The sequence below is a fragment of the Delphinus delphis genome, chromosome 16 (assembly GCF_949987515.2).
Source record: "Delphinus delphis chromosome 16, mDelDel1.2, whole genome shotgun sequence".
In the NCBI taxonomy this organism is placed as follows: domain Eukaryota; kingdom Metazoa; phylum Chordata; class Mammalia; order Artiodactyla; family Delphinidae; genus Delphinus; species Delphinus delphis.
The window spans coordinates 17,851,422-17,871,949 of record NC_082698.1 but is presented as its reverse complement, the minus strand read 5'-3'; the positions used below and the strand labels follow the sequence as shown (position 1 = coordinate 17,871,949).

The window sequence follows — 20,528 nt, the reverse complement described above, 5'->3', positions numbered from 1 at the left end:
CCAGCCTTTCAGCTGCTTCTGAGCCCCATCCTGCAGGACCACCACCTTCCCACCCACTCACTGTCTCCCAGGCAGCTGCTCGCCGGAAGCCAACACCCAGTAGGCACCCGGGGCCAGTGGATGTGATGAGTTCCTACGGAGGGCAGGACCCAGCTAGGCCCTGAAGGGCAGAGGAACACTCCAAAGACAGAGTCTCTTTCCCAGGAGAGTCACCCCACAGGGAGGAGGCCGCAGGCACCCCCAGGCTCTTGGGCAGGCAGACCCAACTGCGCACACGGGGGCCAGCTCCGGGAGCCCCTCTGAGGTTCGCCACAGCAGCCCAAAGCCCCCAGGCACCGGCCAGGGGTCCCCACTCCCCGGGGCTCATGTTGGCAATGGTGTGGCCAGAGCTGATCTGTGAGATGCCCAAGCAAACAGCAGCCACATCTGAGCAGCAGATAGGAACAGAGGGCACAGGGGATACAAGGTCGCAGTTCCAGGCACGATGGCATCTCTGAGGGCCCTGAGACACCCGAAACCTCTCCCACAATCAGTGGCCTTTGAAGCTGCACCAGCAGCTGCAGGGTGCTGGCGCCCTCTAGTGGATGGAGGGGCCGGGCTCCACCTGGACCTTCTTCCCTGACCCCGGGAAGAAAGTGAAGATTCCCAGAGAGGTGCCGGCCCAGGGCAAAACTGTGATGTACAGGACACCAGCTTTCCAGCCTCAGCATTACTCCCCTTGCCCCTCCTCAGCGTCTCCCTGTCTTCCCACTGGTCCCAGACACAGTGTGCCTTCTCCCTACGGCCCTTCCCAGCTTGCTATGTGGATCTCAATTTTACGACGGTGCAAACTTTACACTGTAGGACTGACTGTGAAGTCAGTTTAGAGCCGGCAAAGTCTTTGTTAGGAGTGAAGTTCCGATGTGATTCAGGCATCCAGGAGGCATTTCTGGGAAGCATGGGAGGCACCCACTCTCCCCTTCGGCAAGGCAAGCCAGACTCCCTCCTGAAACCATCAGCACCCCACTTTTCAGAGAAGTATGCAGGTGGACCCTGAAGGGGGAGGAAGAGGGATTGGAGCTCACTGCTTAAGCAATAGCAGCGAGGGCCGAGAGGGCTTGGAGTCCCAGGCACAGAGCCAAGGAGAAAAGCCCACCCTGGCCCCGTCACTCTGTAGTCACACCAGGCATCCTCAGTGCTCCCAAGACAGTGGGTGGCAGGCAGCAAACGGGGCCCTGCTTCAGTCCCCTTGACACCAGCGTCTCCAACAGTATCAAATCTTTTTGCTTGTTCTACCAAAGGGAGGCCACCCAGGAAATGCTTCTCATGGTCGCAACAATTAATCAAGCGCACTTCCTGCCCTCAGGGAGTTTTGAGTCCATTCATCAAATGTCAGATCCACTGTCCCTGCCGCGTCGTGGCCCCCTGCACCTCCCTAGAGCTGGCTGCTCAGTCACGTCACTCTGCTGCCTAGACTGCACGTGCTCGGAGCCCCTCCCTCACAGTGCTTGGGAGGCAGTGACCACCCCCGCCCCGCCCCGCCCCCGGCCCCAGCCCCGGCCACCAGAGCTGGTATTCCACTTGACCCTAGGTCCCATGCCTTTGTGACAGGGCACACCTGCCCATCAATCTCCAGAGCGTCCCCAAATCCACCAGTCCCAGACGCCATCCTCTCTCCCTGCACCTGTGGTTTCATTTCCTCCCCTTTCCCCAGGTCATGTACACAGACCAACAACAATACTCTTTAAAGGGCTTGAACCTTGAAGTTCCCCTCCAGTGGCTTCCCTGCTCTGGCAGCCTCGTGGCTCAGGGGCTGCCCAGCCTCTCCCAGCTTCTCTGTGGTCCAGTAGGGCTCTGCTTACGCTGTTCCCTCTGCAGGAACGACCCACCCCTAAGCCCCCTTTGCAAAACCGGCTCTTTCTCAGCCTTAAGGCTCTCAGCTTAAATGTCAACTTGCTCAGAGGAGACTCCCCGAGCCCACACCCCACAATTACACTCTCCCACAGCACCCCAATGGTTTCATTCACTGCGCTCATTACAATCTGCATTTTATTTACACCTCTGTTTACTCCTTTTAGACCTATCTCTCCAAGGAGAATGTGAGCTCCATGAGGGCGGAGGTGTCAGTATTGTTCACCACTGCATCCCCAGTACCTTGCTGCATACAGTACGTGCTCCATGAGGACTGGAATGAATGAATGAAAGGGCCCAGTGCCATAGGAGAGATGCATCGAGGGTTCAGAAGAAGGAACAATCACTTCCAGGTGACCCAAGGGGGGAAAATAAGATTTGAACACGCAGAGGTGGTGACAAAGAAACTCAGAAGCAAAGGCGTGGAGGAGGGTAAGGACGGGTTGGGTTTGACTGTAGTGAATAGCGAGGGTAAAGAAAGGAGAGGTGGTCTTGGAGAGCTCCGGGGGTATTAAAAGAGGAGCAGAAAGGCGCATGGAAGATGAACTGCAAGGCAGAGGTGGGCAGGGGACCGGAGAGAGTGACAAAGCGTCCAGAGCCTGGACTAGCACAGAGCAACTGGCAGAGACAAGGCCATAGACGGAGAGCTGGGGCTGCAGGAACCACGCCCGCTGCTGCCCCTTATACCCCATCCGTCCCCGTTCCTGTCTCTTCCTGTCCCTTTCCTCCACTTGGAGGATCCATCCCGGAGTCTCATTTGCGGCAATCGGTGAGAAGCCCCATTGCTAAGGAGCACCTAAAGCCCACCCCCCAGGAAGCACACAGTCCAGTCCCAGGGTCTGGACGGCGGCGTCCTTCTTTCAGCCCCGGGTTAGGAGCCCAAAATGAAGTTCCAGCGCCACCTCGTGGACGGAACTGGAATGCGTGGCGCGGCCACACCCTGCATTCCTGCGTCCCAGGTTCAAGTAAAGTCGCCTCTGAAACTTCCCGACCTCAGGAAGGCTGGAGTCTGGGGAAGCACAGAGCACTAGGGTCAGGACCACGGGTGGCTTGCACAGCGTCTACCCGAATATTCTGCGAACGCTGGCTGAGGGAGCGAGAGGGCAGGTGGAGGTAGAGAAAGCAGGGGCTCCCAGGGAAAATTTTCTGAGTCATCAGAAAAGGGGAGACCTTTAACAGGGTTAACATTTATAAAGCATTTACTATGTGTGTGCCAGGCTTGGTATTAAATGCTTCGTGAATATTCATTACTTCCTCGTAAACCCAGTTAAGTGGAGACGGTTAATCAAGAAACAGGCGCCAGGTCGCGGGGCTGGTGAGCGCGGAACTGGGATCCGAACCCAGGGAGCCTTCGCCAGATTCTGGGCACAGAATCCCAAAGTTATAAACGCTTCGACCGCAGGCACATCACAGAGATAACCCGGAAGCCCCCAGACTACTGCGCGGGGATCCTACCTGTTCAGAACTCCAGTTGGTCGGCGGGTCGGAGCTCTGTACCCCCAAGAAAGCCGTGAAAACGGACTCGCCCGTGACTTCGCGGTCATGGCCGCCTTTTCACCCCCGAGAAGCCCCCACACCTGCGATTGGCCCGCGCATCACGTTCAACGCCGGCCCTCTATTCCCCTCCTCAAACAGCTGTGGCCTCTTTGTCCTGGATTGGGCACGTTTAACTCCCAAGGCAAACGTGTGGGTCCTGGGAGGCGGGCTTTAAATTATGGGGAAATCATAAAGCCCCACATCTTAGTGCCTCACCCTCCTTTTCCCTCTCACCACCCTCATCCCTAACCCACCCCCAAATGTGGTCACAGTGGGGACTTATCACACCCAGATCATGAAATCCAAACAGGAACAAGCTCAAGGTCAAGGAAACTCCCAGGTACCATAGAAAGAACACGGGTTTGAGCGGCAGGTTGGCCATGATTCCCTTAAGATGCCTGAAGCGCTTCCCAAGACTTCCGCGCCTCCACGTCCGGGCGTGTAAAATGGGGAGAAGCTAGTCGTGCCTGTAAAGCTATTAGCGCAGCGACTGGCAATTCGCTTATGCTCAATACGCATTACTTTATTCTCCTCACACTCAAAGGGCTTTCTTTTTTTCATTTTAAATAAAGACGCGCATTTAGAGACTCTGCTCTTTGCTTTGGAAAAATAAAACTGCACAAGCCCAGTGATTCAATGACCCCTGACCTCCGTGCAGCAGCCAATCCAGGAGGCGGAAATATAACAAGCATACCCCATGTAAATGACCGCTATTCATTATTAACCCATTGTTCCATGTGGAGTACAGACCCGGTGCTGCCAGATCTTCTAAGAGTTTTAACACAAGCTAGAATTTTGCTACAATTTTAGAGAAATCTGATATCTTGAACTTTGACTCCATTTGTTTGACATTTCGAAATTACCAAACTAGGCAAGTCTGCAGGATGAATTAAGGCTATGTACACAGGTCTTGCACATGAACTTTAATATTAAGTTTACTCAAATTTAATTATCAGGTGAGGTTTTGAAAGGACTCGTGTTCCCACTGTCTGGTTCTTGCCCTTCTTTCCAGGCCCAATTAAAGACTGACTCTGCCATGTGCCCCCTGTCACCACCCAGATCTCACACAGCAAGTTCTGTCTTTGCCTCGACCAACTACAATATTATTAGCTAACCTTTCTTGGGTAAGGTCCTGGGTCCCCTAGGAGACAGTGCGCTGCTCCCAGGTGAGCACTTGCTTTACACATGGCCTCCTCTCCCCTGCCTACCTTTAGACTCTGTCAATGTTGGTTACACTTCCCGAATCTTTACCACCCTGAATTCTAATCTCTCTAACCACCATGTTGATCCTTCTCACTGGCAACCAGCAAAGGAGGCAGGACAGCGTTTACAGACCCACTCATCACCATCTTCAAACATGGACGTCAAACCGGGAATTAGAGATGCCACGTTCTCTCTGGCTCTACGTATCCTGTGTCCACAGCGCATGGGTGAGTCCAACTTAACAGACTTTGGAAACACTAGCTCTTGACATCACTGTGCTCAACATCTAGTCAATGAAAAGTCGTGAGGACTCTGCCTCCGTTTGGGTTCCCCTGAAAACAGCTCCTGAGACAGGATTCGGCTGCCAGTCCTTGACGTGTGAGCTGATGTCCGGAAGCACCAGTAACGGACAGGCAAAGGGAGACATGGAAGGGGGAGAAGGAATGATCACACTCCAAGAAAAGGGAATAATGAGTGGGTCACTGCTATGGCCAACTGGAGCTTAACCCCACTGAGGACCCTCTGAATTGTTCCAATAGGGGCTGTTTATCTTCTAGTTCCACAAACCCAAACCCCACTGGATGACCATGACTGCTGGGGTATTGACTCACCAGCAACTTCCAGCAGGCTCTGGTGGCTCCACAGACTCCCAAGTCAGGGACAGCCCTCAGCAGGGAGATCCAGGCAGACAAAGGTGCAGGAATGTCCACAGGTGACCCGGTGGTGGCCACGGGCACATAGGTAGGGTCCTACAGGATCCACTGCAAGAACTCTGCCTCAGGAAAACCCAGCACCAGAGCAGAAGCCAGTCTTTACGTTTAGAGAATAAATTACACTTTCAAGGCATCACCCACTGGCTCAGGTGTTTTCCCAACACTCCCGTGATAGACGTGCTAGATGTGGGGACATTATTTTTTGCCCTAACTTACGAATCGGAGAAATCAAGTGTTTGCCCAAAGTCATATAATCAGTTACTAACTCTCATTTGCAGACTTGACGAACTTCTTATAACTAAAGACCTTGCCAGCGGGGTTACTTTAAATAGCAAAGCATGTAATCCTTTAAAATTATTTTGCAATTTTTAAAATTGATTTCCTAACGGCTTTTTGGGAATTCATCTGATTCTTGGTGCTGTCTGTCTTTGTGTGCTTGTGTGGTGGGCTTTGCTGCAGTGACTCCCATATTCAGTGTCTGCAACTTTCTGGCCCCTCGCAGCGTCCTGAGACTCAAACGCCCTTTCGGACAATTACTCTTTCAACCTCTGCATTTTACCTTTATTTATGTAAAGTTATTTTCTGGGCACTGACAAGACTCTACTGTTAATTAAATTGACTTAAAGCAGGAACCATGGATACACCATGCAAACCTACCTCTTGGGTCAGCAGCTTAGGGAAGCACAATGAATTTTCATCAAGAATGACCTAAATGCACGTTGTTGCCAACGAACTTAAGTTTCATCCTGATCAAAGACAATGGCTGTGTTCTATCACCCAACTTAGACATACTCTCCAAATTAATCTGCCTGCTTTATGCCTGCATTGTGCCAACGAAAAGAATGTCATTCGCCATCTGGCTCTACAAGGATTACGTCATTAGCCACCGCTGTTGCTGACCTTTAACATACCGATACCCTGAAAGGATACTGGGGCGAAGATCAGGAATGAGGCACTCTGTGCTCTGGGAAAACTGGCAGAACAGGCCTTCAGAGAGTTAGATATTTTCAGGAGAAAATTTTATGAACCCCATTTCTTGCATCTTCTCATACAAGCACTAAAGTCATTAACTGAGATACCTGTTTCTCGTGACTAGCAACAACCTTCTGCGGAGATGTGTGCCTGATTACACCTACCCCTTCTCCAAAATCACCCTCAGGCTGACCTCTCTCCCCACCTCTTTGGAGCAGTTCCTCAGAGCTATCTGAGAGGCTGTCTCCTGGGCTATAATCCTCAGTAAGTCCCCACATAAAACTGAAACTCACAGCTCTCATGTTGTGGGCTGTTATTTCAGTCGACTATTGGGAGGGAACGTCTATGGGGAAAAGTGAATGAGGCTGCAAGACTTCAACAAAAGAGATTGTGTAAAAATTCCCAATCCAGAGATGGAAGCAAACTTTATGTAAAGAAAAAAAAAAAATGAGGCAGGAATGTACAGTGGAGAAAGGACAGCCTCTTCAATAAGTGGTGCTGGGAAAACTGGACAGGTACATGTAAAAGTATGAGATTAGATCATTTCCTAACACCATACACAAAAATAAGCTCAAAATGGATTAAAGACCTAAATGTAAGGCCAGAAACTATCAAACTCTTAGAGGAAAACATAGGCAGAACACTCTGATATAAATCACAGCAAGATCCTTTTTCACCCACCTCCTAGAGGAATGGAAATAAAAACAAAAATAAACAAATGGGACCTAATGAAACTTCAAAGCTTTTGCACAGCAAAGGAAACCATAAACAAGACCAAAAGACAACCCTCAGAATGGGAGAAAATATTTGCAAATGAAGCAACTGACAAAGGATTAATCTCCAAAATTTATAAGCTGCTCATGCAGTTCAATAACAAAAAAACAAACGACCCAATCCAAAAATGGGCAGAAGACCTAAATAGACATTTCTCCAAAGAAGATATACCGACTGCCAACAAACACATGAAAGAATGCTCAACATCATTAATCATTAGAGAAATGCAAATCAAAACTACAATGAGATACCATCTCACACCAGTCAGAATGGCCATCATCAAAAAATCTAGAAACAATAAATGCTGGAGAGGGTGTGGAGAAAAGGGGACCCTCTTGCACTGTTGGTGGGAATGTAAATTGATACAGCCACTGTGGAGAACAGTATGTAGGTTCCTTAAAAAACTACAAATAGACTACCATATGACCCAGCAATCCCACTACTGGGCATATACCCTGAGAAAACCATAATTCAAAAAGAGTCATGTACCAAAATGTTCATTGCAGCTCTATTTACAATAGCCCGGAGATGGAAACAACCTAAGTGCCCATCATCGGATGAATGGATAAAGAAGATGTGGCACATACACACAATGGAATATTACTCAGCCATAAAAAGAAATGAAATTGAGCTATTTGTAATGAGGTGGATAGACCTAGAGTCTGTCATACAGAGTGAAGTAAGTCAGAAAGAGGAAGACAAATACCGTATGCTAACACATATATATGGAATTTAAGAAAAAAAATGTCATGAAGAACCTAGGGGTAAGACAGGAATAAAGACACAGACCTACTAGAGAATGGACTTGAGGACACAGGGAGGGGGAAGGGTAAGCTGTGACAAAGCGAGAGAGAGGCATGGACATATATACACTACCAAACGTAAGGTAGATAGCTAGTGGGAAGCAGCCGCATAGCACAGGGAGATCAGCTCAGTGCTTTGTGACCGCCTGGAGGGGTGGGATAGGGAGGGTGGGAGGGAGGGAGACGCAAGAGGGAAGAGATATGGAAACATACATATATGTACAACTGATTCACTTTGTTATAAAGCAGAAACTAACACACCATTGTAAAGCAATTATACCCCAATAAAGATGTAAAAAAAAAAAAAAATGACTTGCAGTTTAGAGCCTTTAAAGCGTTATAAAACTGTGGCCCTGTTGATACCATTACTGTCTCAGGATTGCAGATTTAGAAGTGATTTATGCAGTGCCTTGGAGGGAAGGGCTATCTCCTGACCCCAAGTGGAGGGGCCAGGACTGCAGCCTGCAGTGTGGGAAGCCAGGGTGGAACTGCCCCCTTTTCTTTCTGCACAAGAGGCAGAGACTTTTCCAACTCAGTGAACACAGTGGAAGACTTCAGAGCAAGCCCAGCCGAAGCCTGCCTTGTGCTCAAAACCCCTCCCAAGTAAACGCCACCTCCAGACTCTGTTCCAGTGTTATTTGTTCTCTCTTCCAGACATGACCCACTGGGGAGGCTGAGTGCCTCCAATGAACCCTTGTAAAATGCAGTGTTGAAGATCAAGTTTGGAAACCAGCCCCACTGCCTGCCAGCAGGATGACCGTGAGAAATAGCTTACACTCAGTTTCCTCTTAGGGTCTTTAGGACCCCTACCTCATGATCAGCGTGGTGCCCGGCACACACGTTCATAAAAATACTATTACATTGTTGGTTTGCAAACTGGCCCCTGTCCACAGAGGGCAAGGAGAACCAGAGGAAGAGGCAGACTGTTCCAGATTGGTCGGTGGCAGGTTTAATAAGCAAGGGAACTTACCTACGAGGATTGTCTTGGGCGGTGCAAGACGGTAGATCTCTGCCCCCATCAGCTAGAATCTCAAAAGTCTATACAGAGGCCTTAACTGGGTTCAATCATGTATGCAGTCGAGTTGGTCTCGGCAACACCTTACTCGCTCAAGGCTGCATCCTTGAAATGGCTGTCAGCATGGGAATAGTAAGCAGCACGTACATTCCAAGGGCAGAGGAGGGGGTGAGGAGTCTCCTGCTGCCCGGGTCCAACTCTCCAGTCAACCAATGGTCACTTCCTCTCCGTGATCCCCTCCAACACATATGCTAATCGTTGCTGAATTTGGGCTCTGCATCATGACAAATCCACAGTAAGTGGCGACGAATTCTAGCCGTCTTCAACCTCAAAAGCTCTCCTTCTGCTTAACTCTGTGCAAAGGGCACAGTGTAGGAGGGCTTCTGAGAAATCCTGCGAGCTGGATACATCACCTTAGTGACATGGTTGCCCTCTGAATCGTACAAGGACACCCTTAACAGTGGACTTTTCAAGAGGAGATTAGGTGAAGGGAAAGAATCCTTACGTCCTTTTCCGCCTGTCCTGATGAGACATACTGCTTTCTGCTTTATTCCTCTGTGCCTGTCAGTTGTTCCAGGACAAGGGCAGAACTTGCAAACCCAGAGAAAAGTGTGTCACCATGATGGAGAGCAAATTTGCATTCTGCCTTGGCAGAAGCCTTCAGCAAACTGCTTCAGCCCTGTTTCATCAGTGGTAAGATGGGGCTAATAGTATTGTACCTACCCCCGGAGGACTGAGGCGATGCATAGAAAGTCCTTAGCGCAGTGCCCAACTCTGTACCCACAAAGAAGTCCCAGGTACCAGCATGTCAAGCGCATTGTTTTGCTGGAGCCAATAAACTTCCTTCCAGTTTCACAACCTTATGTACCTATAATTTGCCAAGTTCGACACCAAACACAAGGATGGTCCCTACTTCACTGGATGGGACTTGATCATTTTACTTTCTTGTTCACCTTCCATTTGGCTGGTGGTCATTGAAGTGGGGTTGAAGTGGGGTGGGATTGAGGGTCCAACGATGCTGCTTCTGTTCTAGATTCTATCATCACTTACTGTGCGAGCACCGGTGATGTCCTCTTCTGTAAAACTTGGGCGCCAAATACCAGGTGACTCCTAATTTCCCTTTCAGAGCTACATTTTCTTTCCTAAGTAGGAAATCGAGAAAACCAAATACCACACAGTTGTAACACTCCTAAGCTTACAAAACACTTCTGCATTCATCCCACCTTATTTCATCTTCAAAAATCCACTGTTGTCCCCATACAACACAGAGGACACCCATGTATGTTCACTGGGGTGAGGTGACCAGCTCAATGTCTTCCAGCATGTGCACAAGAGAGCCAGACTCAATCTTAAGTTTTTTGCTCCTCAAACCCCATGCTCTCTCTGATATATTCCTTTTCTTAAAAATAATAACAACAGATTTGAAATGCTATATAAAATCCACACACAGAACACAACTTGGATGAGGCTTCCTTTTCCTAGATTGAGGGCTGAGAAGCATCCTGATGCCAAGCTTTGTGGTACAAGTCACACAATGCAGGAGCTATGCTGGCATCTAGAGACGGCTAAGCAGTGGCCGTTGCGTGGACATCACAGATGCTGTGGACAATTCAGAAAATGCCTATTTGTACATTAGAATTTTGCTAGTTAGGTGTGTACCAGACAGACTGTAAGGTGTTTAAAAGGGGTATAACTGGGATTACAATTAGTGAATACAGGACTAAACATTAAAAGCCTAGATTTCAAAATTAATATCCACTTAAAAACGAGTGGTTGTAAAAGTTAGAATTTTGCCTTGATGAACGGAAGGCAAGGTTAAGTCCACAGTGCAGGAGCAAGAAAGTTGCTAATGCAAAGGAAAGAACGAATACACCAAAGGGTGAGGGCACAGTCGTGGCAACAGCATCCCAGAGGAAATCAAAGGCGCTAAAGTACAAAGTTCAGATCGAGAAGCTGGAGCAGAACACATGGGATGATCCTGGGTGTTGATCAGGTTCACAGCCCTGTCACGCACTGTCATGCACCCAAGGGGCATGGATGGCATCACCAGGCTCCTGTTTAACACCCTTTCCAGGGGGCACACTTTGGAGAGAAGGCTGCATTTGGGCGGTTTCAAATCATCCACAGAAAACTGTGCTCTAGTAAAATACTTGTCTTACTTGTCAAAAAAAGGAAACTATTTTGAGCAACTATCATGAACTAGTGGGAAAAACCTAAGACTTCAGTTCATGCTTTTACAAACTTAAACATATTAAAATATATCAGAAGCACCACGTTTAAAGGAATATTTACAGAAACCCAAAGAATCTCTCTGTGATGTGAATATTTACTGAGAAGGGCAGTAGCCAAGCTGTAGATATCTACATCCCCAAATGCCTGATCAAATTTGAAGAGCTCTGGGTCAATAATAAAATCACGCACTGCAGGTTCACAAATTTATGTAAGATTATTTCTTATAAGCATTTTAATAAAGGCCTATGTGAAGTCAAACAAGAACCGTTTGTACAATGAATTATGTAGGGAACTTTTAACTACAAATGCAAGACATCAAGAATATATTCACTTTTTGGTTTATTAAAACAAAACTACACTTCTGTGCTTCTTACAATATATTGACAAGCATAAAAATCAATCAATGTTTCCGAATGTTTCACCCACAGTGTCACATGGTACTTTATAATAAATCTTTTTATAACAATCTGACACTTCTCTGTACAATGGGCAAATAGTTTAACACCTTCCATCAAGGCTTTTCAGAACGTTAGACGTTTAGAAATAAAGTCAAAAGTCTCTTTCAAATTCAATCATTAGTTTGTATTAAACTGAAATGCCAGATGCTAAGTCTCAAGTTCCTAAAATGTGTTTTAAAAAACAGATTTACATCCAAATTAAATCTTATAAACCTCAGTGGTAAGTCCTATCGTTTCTAAACACTAGAACTATTTGTGGATAAAAAGCTGCATTCGATTGTGCAATATTTTCTTCTAGGTTTGAATGAGAATCTTAATTTTTTATCCCAATTAATCCTAGTGTTAACTTTGCTACTTTCAGTGAAAAACCCAGATACATTAAGGGCTGGTCTTTCATCCAAGAAAAGAGCTCTGACCACCTATACTATAGTTTCCTGTGCTCATTGTCTCCAGGGGAGGAAATATACATCCATTAAATGCAACATTTGATTATACAAAATGCATGCAAATTCTGCCTCTGTGCCATATGGCAGTTCTTGTTTTGACCCCTTACAGAACTACCTAACATAGTGTTTCCCAAAATGTCTTCTATGACCCTAAGGAGAGGTCCATAGGTGTCCCAAAGGGGGAAAAGGCCCTGGGATCACACAGATTGGGAAATGCTGGGTTAAACAGGCTTGGTACTGGCAGGCCCTGAGCCCTTACTGCACTAAAGTGCACTGTGAGTTTCTAGGAAAGAGGGTCCGTGTGCAAATTTATTTTACCAGCAACACTTTTTCTATATACAAAACACCTATGAACATCTCACAGAGCACTCATATACATGGAGAACTTTGGGAAATGCTTTTCCCCTTCAGACTGGAAATTCCACAATCTTATATTCATTGCAATCCCTGATGTTTCCTCCACTCACTCTTGTGGCTTTGTGAGACTTAATAGATCTGAATAGATCTGAGAAGACTCACAGTACTGTTACTAGTTCTACACACTTCATGCTAGTTCTTTCCCTTTGTTTTTCTTTAAATTTTGAGAGTGAAAATTCCTTCTCCTCTTTTGAATTTCTTAGGATTTTCTCATTTTCAAAGAGTGCAATTTCACATTGCTTATTATTGGGTCTTTTTGTTTGCTTTTTAACTTGAGTCACAGCTTGTCTTCCCCTGGAGGACATGCATTTCAGTTTTATAGAAATGCAATAGAGTAAACTGTAGTAAATTATTTACAAGCACCTAGTTTGTTTAATCTTACATGAAAGCCATTCGCTTTTGGAAAACAAGAATAAATCTTCGAGCAAGACAGTGCTATCTGGAAGCCTTATTGGGATGATGGATGTTCGTTCAGTAACGAGGCACTCAAGAATGAGCTGTGCTAAAATTAACTCGAGGGTGAGCTTGTCTGGATGAGCAGAACTTTGGTTGAGATTTGTCTTCCTTAAAAAAGGTTTTCAAAGCACCAGTTAATTACAGAAAACATGCATATTTATTCTCACAGTGAGTTAAGTGGCGAGAGAGCTAGCAAATCATATATTGCATTCCCCAAAGCATCTGCATAGATTTCTAGAAAACAAACCAACTGAAAGGGAAAAATAAAGCCAGAGAAGCCATTGTTCCCTGCTTAGGCTGGTGCAGCAGTAGCTCTTAGCAGAAGTCACAGGCGGGGCAGCAGAATCCACTGGGAGGTCAGTCCCAACCTTGACTTAAAGGATCTGAGTAATCCTTGGTCTACAATTTAGTGGATGAGTAAAAGAGACTAGTGAAATATTTGCTCGCCTAGACAAGGAACACACAAGGGGATAAATAAGCCTCCCTGGCTGTTCCCCCAAACACAGAGCTCCATCCTACTTAGGAAAAAGGAATGCTACACGGGGAAGACCCCACTTCACACCAGAGACGCTGCAACACTGACAACTGCTTAATAGTACGCGAACGCCTATAAGGAAAACATATATTTTCAATGCGGAATTTGAGAAGAGTGGAAGAAAATCACAAAAGCATGGCATTATTGCTCTGAGTTTCAAAAGCTTCATACAATGTGAAATACCAATTAGTACCTTTCCTTCTCGCAACGCACAAAGAATATTCATGAGATAGTATTAGTGTTTAAAATCCAAGCTGATGAAAGCACAAACTTATTCTCAGTACTTTTCGATGAAATTCAAAGATTACCTGCAATACTCATCATGGAAAATTCCTATTCCATAATACCATGGAGAGAAGAGAAGGAACAGTAAGTTGTTAGAAAACGTTTAATATCACATGATTTTTAAATCACTATAATTACCACAATTAGCTAACGATTATGATCCCTGCTCACAAAAAGGCACCTACATGTTATGAACAATTTTTCTTAATTATTTGCCACTATGTGGCATCGGGGTTTAGGAAAATAACCCACACACGCTTTTAAAGAACCATGGTTTTTTTCTTCCTCAAAGCTAAAAAACCTATAAATGCCTCCGACCATTTGCCAGTCCGCAGGGCTATCACATATACTGTCCAGGTTGTACTCTGCCCAACGTGAGTGGGTACCAGCCACCCAGAAGACGTGCAGTGCACGACCTGTCTGAATGGCATGAGAGGACTGGGTCAGTAGCCTGAAGCCAGGGCACTTTAACACAGGCTATCAGGCCAAGCTAATAAGTTAGTACAGTTGCTCTCTCTAAGAAACAGCTGTACCTGTGATAGGCAGGTACTACCTGAGGGGTGGGAAGGTATATAGACGTAAAATAGGAGTTGTTCCTAAATACTTGCTGGTCATTTAAAACTCAATGGCACTTTTTCACATGAACAAACGTTTTCAAAGTCAGTTTTCTGGCCAGGTTTATCTTGAGTTTCGCCAGCCAAATTTATTTCCTGGTGTTAGCTGTTTGGTCACATTATCTCTATTCCTGACCTAAACTAATACTGTGTCTTCACTTAGCTCTTAAAACACTTTCTGCATCTGACTGCAACAGACAGCACAGTGATACCTGGGTGTGATGTACATTAGCCCATTCATTTGTAAAGCACTTTAAGATGAAAAGTGTTCCCACTTAAAATTTAGCTACGATTGACAAGGATAAAACCCAAAAAACAAAAACCAACAAAAAAAATCCAGGGAATGGATGACGCAATTATTTTTAAAGGAAGCATTAACCATTAATCAGAAAATATGCCAACAAATTACCTGACAGCGTTAAGTATACTATCTATACAAGATTCAGTTCTAGAATCAACTACATTTTTGTGTCCATCACAGTAATTAGTCCTTAACAGTTATACTTAAAATGTAAATCTTTAATAAACTCCAAAATAATCGTTTGCGATTTCATTTTGTAATCTACTGATTATGAACTGTGAACGGAGGCTGAGGGCCCCCGAAGTGTGATCTGTAGGCGGCTGTGTCACCTCAGAGTCCGATGATCACAGATCATGGAGGGGAGAAGGCACTTGTCTTCCAGGAGGTCACATCAGGACAGGTCAGGCCCGACCACACGATGGCACCTTCCACTCTCGAGCCACAGGCAGGAGCCTACGAGGGACTCGTCCCACACTCGTCACTGGCCAGATGTGCCAGGAGTTACCTACAGCACCACAAAACTCAGAATATATTCTAGGAGTTTTTGCCGGTTGCACTGAGGTAGAAAAGTGCTGCTGAGTTCTAAAACAGACACTCTCTTTTGTTTGGTCTCTTTGAAAACCTAGAGAGAAAGTTTAGATTAAATTAAAGACAAACCAAAAAGGGTCGGGGCGGGGCGGGGGGGAATTTCTATCACCAACCCTGCTCTGTGTCCTAGACCAGAAAATGCAGTAAGGCACGCAGAGCCGTATGCGGGCTTTAAGTAAACGTCCATGTAAGCGTGTGCGAGTGTGGGGTGGGGAGGTTATGGGGGCAGGTGTGGGGTTCTGGGGGTGGAGTTCAACCAGTGTACTGTATTTTTAAATTTATGTTGGAATAAAGTCACAAATATTCCCTTACAATGATCACTAGTACCTTCATGGAACTCATGTTCCAAATGATATGTGAAGATAAGGGATACATGAGGATACTTCTAGAAATATTGGTAAAAGCACAAGAAAATAACTGAAGGGACTTCCCTGGCGGTCCAGTGGTTAAGACTCCACACTCCCAATGCAGGGGGCATGGGTTCGAATCCCTGGTTGGGGAGCTAAGGTCCCGCATGCCGCACAGCGCAGCCAGGAACAGAACTGAAAACCACACGGCATAACTAACACCCCACCAAAGCCGCAGGAGGATTTTGAAACACACTGACACCTTCGTTTGGAATGAAGATGAAAACCAGGAACATTCTGAAACATTCAAATAAATCTGTGCTGATGGACCTCACCTTCAACGTGCCCCTTCTTCTCCCAACCCCCAGAAATGCCTGCATGATTAATCCAGCAGAAATTGCTTCTCCCAGGCTTCAGCCCAACACAAAGGTGCCTCACATAGACTAGATCTAAATGGAAAGCAGACAGACGTGAACATGCTCTTTTATACCATAAGCAGGGGACACTCACCCCAATATCCTTAAACATTTTCACAGCATTCTTCACAAGACAATAGGTGGCACTCTCCGCTGTGAAGAAAGAAAAAGCCCCTGTCAAACGTTTAGGCCCAGCAACAAAGTAAACCCCTATACCCACAGTCAGAGCGCGGGAGGCTAGGGAGAGGGTCAGAGCAAGTCCCAGGACTGGGTCAAGCTCCCTTTCGCTACTGGTAACCTGTGAGGCCTCAAAGGATTTGCCGTTTCTTTAAAGCTACTTCGTCATCTTTTAAGGAAAAAAGAGGAGAGAGGGATAAGGAGAGTAACAGGGAGGGAAGAAGAGAGGGAGGCAGGGGAGGAGAGAGAAGAAGAAGGGAAAGAGAAACACCCAAAACATCCATCTTGAAGGACTTTTGTAAGACTCAAGACAGCGTGTAGAAATTCTTTTAAACTGCACAGTGATGCATACATGACTACTACACCAGTGGGACCAGAAAGAGCACAAGTCTAGAGGTTGGGAAAAAAGAATTCTAAACCCAGGCTGCCCTTTAACTAGCTATGTGATCTGGAATAGTGTCCTCATCTATAAAGTGAGGTGATTCTAGCTCTAGATAGCGATCTAGAGATATATCTAGGGATATATCTACACATCTATCTATCTATAGAAAGAGAGATCTAGATATCTCTAATAACTATAACTAGATATCTCTAGATAGATTATCTCTAAATCCCTCATGGCTCTAAAAATTATTGATTCAAAGTAGTTTCAGTCCTAAACCGTAACTGTATAAAATGCTACTCCCACGCCAATCACGCCTCTTCCGTAGCAGACAGTGTCAAGTGCCGGCCAGTACGGGGGGCAAGTGGAACACCCACTGCTACTAGGTGTGCAAACTGGTTCAGCACTTAAGAACTGCTCGGCAGTACCCACTAAAGCTGAACCCACCACACCCTGTGACTAGGCAATTCTCCTACACAGCCCAGCATAAATGAGTCCCTGTGTTCACCCAAAGGCACATTCAAACATGTTCACAGCAGCACTATTCAGAGTAGCTCTGAACTGCAACACCCAAATATCCATCAATGATGGATGTGAACAAATAAAATGTGGTAAATACTTATACAGTGGAATACTACAAAGCAACAAGAATAGACAAACAACTACATGCAACGACATGTATGAATCTCACTAACAAAGTTAAATGAAAAAAGCCAGACATAAGAATATCTATCTGCATCATTCAATTTATATAACACACCCAAACAGGTAGTAGTAGTAATCTATGGAGTTAGAGGTCAGGATAATTTTGCATTCTTTTTCCCAATTATCTACAAGGAGCAGATTCCTATAATCGAAAAATGTGTAGCTTTTAAGAGAAGCCAAAACAGGGTCCCACATACCATACACTGCAACACTCCTTTCTGTCCTGGTTATCAGGTATTTGTGCAGCTTCTGCAGATACTCAGGCTCTGGAACAGGACCACTGAAGTTGTGAATGAAGATGGCAGCAGAGCTGTAGGCCTCCAGCAAAGGCCCAAGGAGCCTCTGCAGGAAGGTGATGAACTGCTGGTGCTCCTTGGACTGGCTCACCTGGGAGGGGAGGGGCGGGAGACCCAGTCACTGGGGGACAAAGGAACCTCCTCAGAGCACCAGCGGCTCAAGAAGACGGCCTCTCACTGCCTCCACACAGAAGCGGCCTACTGCTCCGTGTGCGCAGAATCGCCCCTGGAAATGACTACTGGTTTTGACATGCGTTCTTTATTGTAACCACTGACATTCAAAGTACTTGAGGTTTGCGCTCATTGAACAGCTGCCTAGGAGAAATCGTCATACTTGAGAAATTATGCCACACTGTCATCACTGAAAACAGCTGCTCCCGAGGCCGGACCCTCCAGACTTTGAAGCCTGGCTCGACGGTCACTCAAGTGCACAAAAAGGCCACATGTCGAGACCCCTGAGACCATCTCAGTCCCTCCCATCCCTCACTGCCTGCCATCCCCACGTGGCTTCGGGCCCACAGTCTGGCACAGCGGGGAATGGTGCTGGTGATGACGGGGTGCTTTGGGCAGTAGGCGCTCTCACTGCACCCCTCTCCCAAAACATGCACGTTCAGACGAGCCTCTCTGGAGTGTGGAAGCAAGAGCACTGCCCCATCTCGAAACTAATAATACCCAACATGGAAAACCTCCAAAAGTCATTTGGACTCTCGTGTGTGTGTGTGTGTGTGTGTGTGTGTGTGTGTGTGTGTGTGTGTGTGTGTGTGTGTGTGTGTGTGTGTGTGTGTGTGTGTGTGTAAACTAGGGGTATTATGGACTCTCGTGTGTGTGCGTGTGTGTGTGTGTGTGTGTGTAAACTAGGGGTATTATCCCACTGCAAGGAGAGTAATCCACTTAGGGTATTCAGAAGAGAAGGGTCATTATTACTAATTTCTAAAATTACAAATTAGACAAAATTGCTTTTTCTAAAGCAGGGACAATCTTTTAAAAATCAAATTTTCTCCTGTGATAGGATTTGTCTTAATTGAAGGCAAAGAGCTTGATGTAGGAAATTCTGGGAGAGATGGCAAGACTGAGCATGGCTCAAAAAGAGCACCCAGGCCAGTGGCAGCTGAATATTAATTCTCTCCCATACCTGGTACGGTCCTGCCTTGCTTCAGTGATGACTGAACAAAACCACTCTGCCTCTTTAGGAGTGAGTGCAGGTGTGGGTAAACAGGTGTGCACCTGTGCATTCTGATGAGAATGCACAGGTCATGAAAGGTATCACCTAGGACGTTCATCTTGCCGAATTTTCAGACTCTTGTCTCTTTTTCCATTTATCTATACCCAAACTGAACAATTTAAGGTATTAATTCAATTCAAACAGTTTCAGTATCCTAACTAGGCAGAAAGCACCCCAGATAGTTTGTGGGTGCTCTGAACGTGAATTAGTCACCAGAGTCCCAGTTTATAAGAACCTCATAGGGCTTCCCTGGTGGCGCAGTAGTTCAGAGTCCGCCTGCCAATGCAGGGGACATGGGTTCGTGCCCCAGTCCAGGAAGATCCCACATGCCGCAGAGTGGCTGGGCCTGTGAGCCATGGCCACTGAGCCTGCGCGTCCGGAGCCTGTGCTCCGCAACGGGAGAGACCACAGCAGTGACAGGCCCACGTACCGCAAAAAAAAAAAAAAAGAACCTTACAACTTGTGGAACATAAGCCTCAACTCATCACTGTCACGTCCACCAGAACTCCTCACCCAAGTACCTTCAGGTAGCAATCTCGCTGCTCCTCACCAAAATCGCTGTCTTCATCTTCTTCATCACTTCTCCAAGACAAAGGTTCAGGAAGCTTCTTGTCCCACTGCTGCTCAGCAACACCAGGACTAATATCCTCCTGATCATCTGGCTATGCCAGGGAGATGACCAAGAGTAAATAAACGTGCACAGGCACGCAAACACCTGCCCGCTGGACCCCAGACAAAGCAGTCCTCTCTCATTCCCTCCCCTACTCTGCTCTGTTTAGCCATTCACAACATCAATCCACTGCCCTCTCCAAACTCAAAATCACTCGGAAGACAGCAGGGGAGGGAAAAAAGAAAGAGTGAGGGCGAAAGCTACCAGACAGATCAAATAAAATACCCTTCCCTCTCCTAAATTGGTACCTATTTTCTCAGGCCATACCCTCTATACTAAAGGTGCCGAAATTAAAACAAAATCTCAAAAAAGAAAAATGCACATGTGCAAGCTACAAGCACACAGATATGCAGAAGAGCTGATCTTGGAAGGCAGACTTCTGGATGTCAGGGAATCTAGTCAAGATACGTCTTGCACAACACCCATTACACAAAAGGAGCCAAAATATTAAGCAGTCCCAAAGGACATTTATTCTCCCCATTCTTATTTTTCTCTTCATCTCATCTGGACTTGACAATATATCGAGTGGAATTATTGGTTCAGGTGGCTGGTAGGAAAGATACTGAAGAGCAAGAAACTAAATAAAGGCAAACAAAGGCAAGCATGTGCTCTTACCTCCGCCACTGTAAGAATGCCATACTGGATAAACCTGCCTACTGTTTCATGGCAAATTTGGTAAAACGTCTGGCAGGGCTAAAAAGAAAAGGCATTTCAATGTAAATGTCACTGTCCTCCACTTATTTTTTTAAAGACAGAAAATAGCATACAAGGTAGCTGCTGGATACTTCCACAGTATCACCTGCCTCCCTCCACTGGGCAAGCCCTAAGAGTTCCGGTGCCCGCCCTCTTGATGAGTGCATGTCGTGGACAAAAGAAGAGATCTTGTAACCTGACTGGCAGAGCACGCAATGCAGCACCACCTGCAGAGGGGGCTCCTGAGCTGTGTCTTCCCGAGTGGAGCAAGGCCTTAGAAGGGCTGCTTGTCAGGACCCTACACCTGTTTCTTCCTTTGTAAGACAATTTCTCTGCAAAAGCTATCTTACAGTAAATGTTGTACACAAAGGTGGTGGATGAG

General features: G+C 46.3%; 1 protein-coding gene across 4 annotated transcripts in view; it reads right to left on the bottom strand.

The window, feature by feature from the left end:
• Positions 1-8,202: 8,202 nt before the first annotated feature.
• GPAM (glycerol-3-phosphate acyltransferase, mitochondrial) overlaps positions 8,203-20,528 on the bottom strand; it is a 72,878-nt gene continuing 60,552 nt past the window's right edge. For all 4 annotated transcript variants that reach the window (XM_060034072.1, XM_060034073.1, XM_060034071.1 and 1 more), the window contains 5 exons: positions 20,069-20,146; positions 19,305-19,445; positions 17,463-17,652; positions 16,096-16,154; positions 8,203-15,272 (listed from right to left, as the gene is read on the bottom strand). In XM_060034072.1, coding sequence (XP_059890055.1) covers positions 15,156-15,272; positions 16,096-16,154; positions 17,463-17,652; positions 19,305-19,445; positions 20,069-20,146 — 585 coding nt within the window. In that variant the 3' untranslated portion in view covers positions 8,203-15,155. The remainder of the gene's footprint in view (positions 15,273-16,095; positions 16,155-17,462; positions 17,653-19,304; positions 19,446-20,068; positions 20,147-20,528) is intronic.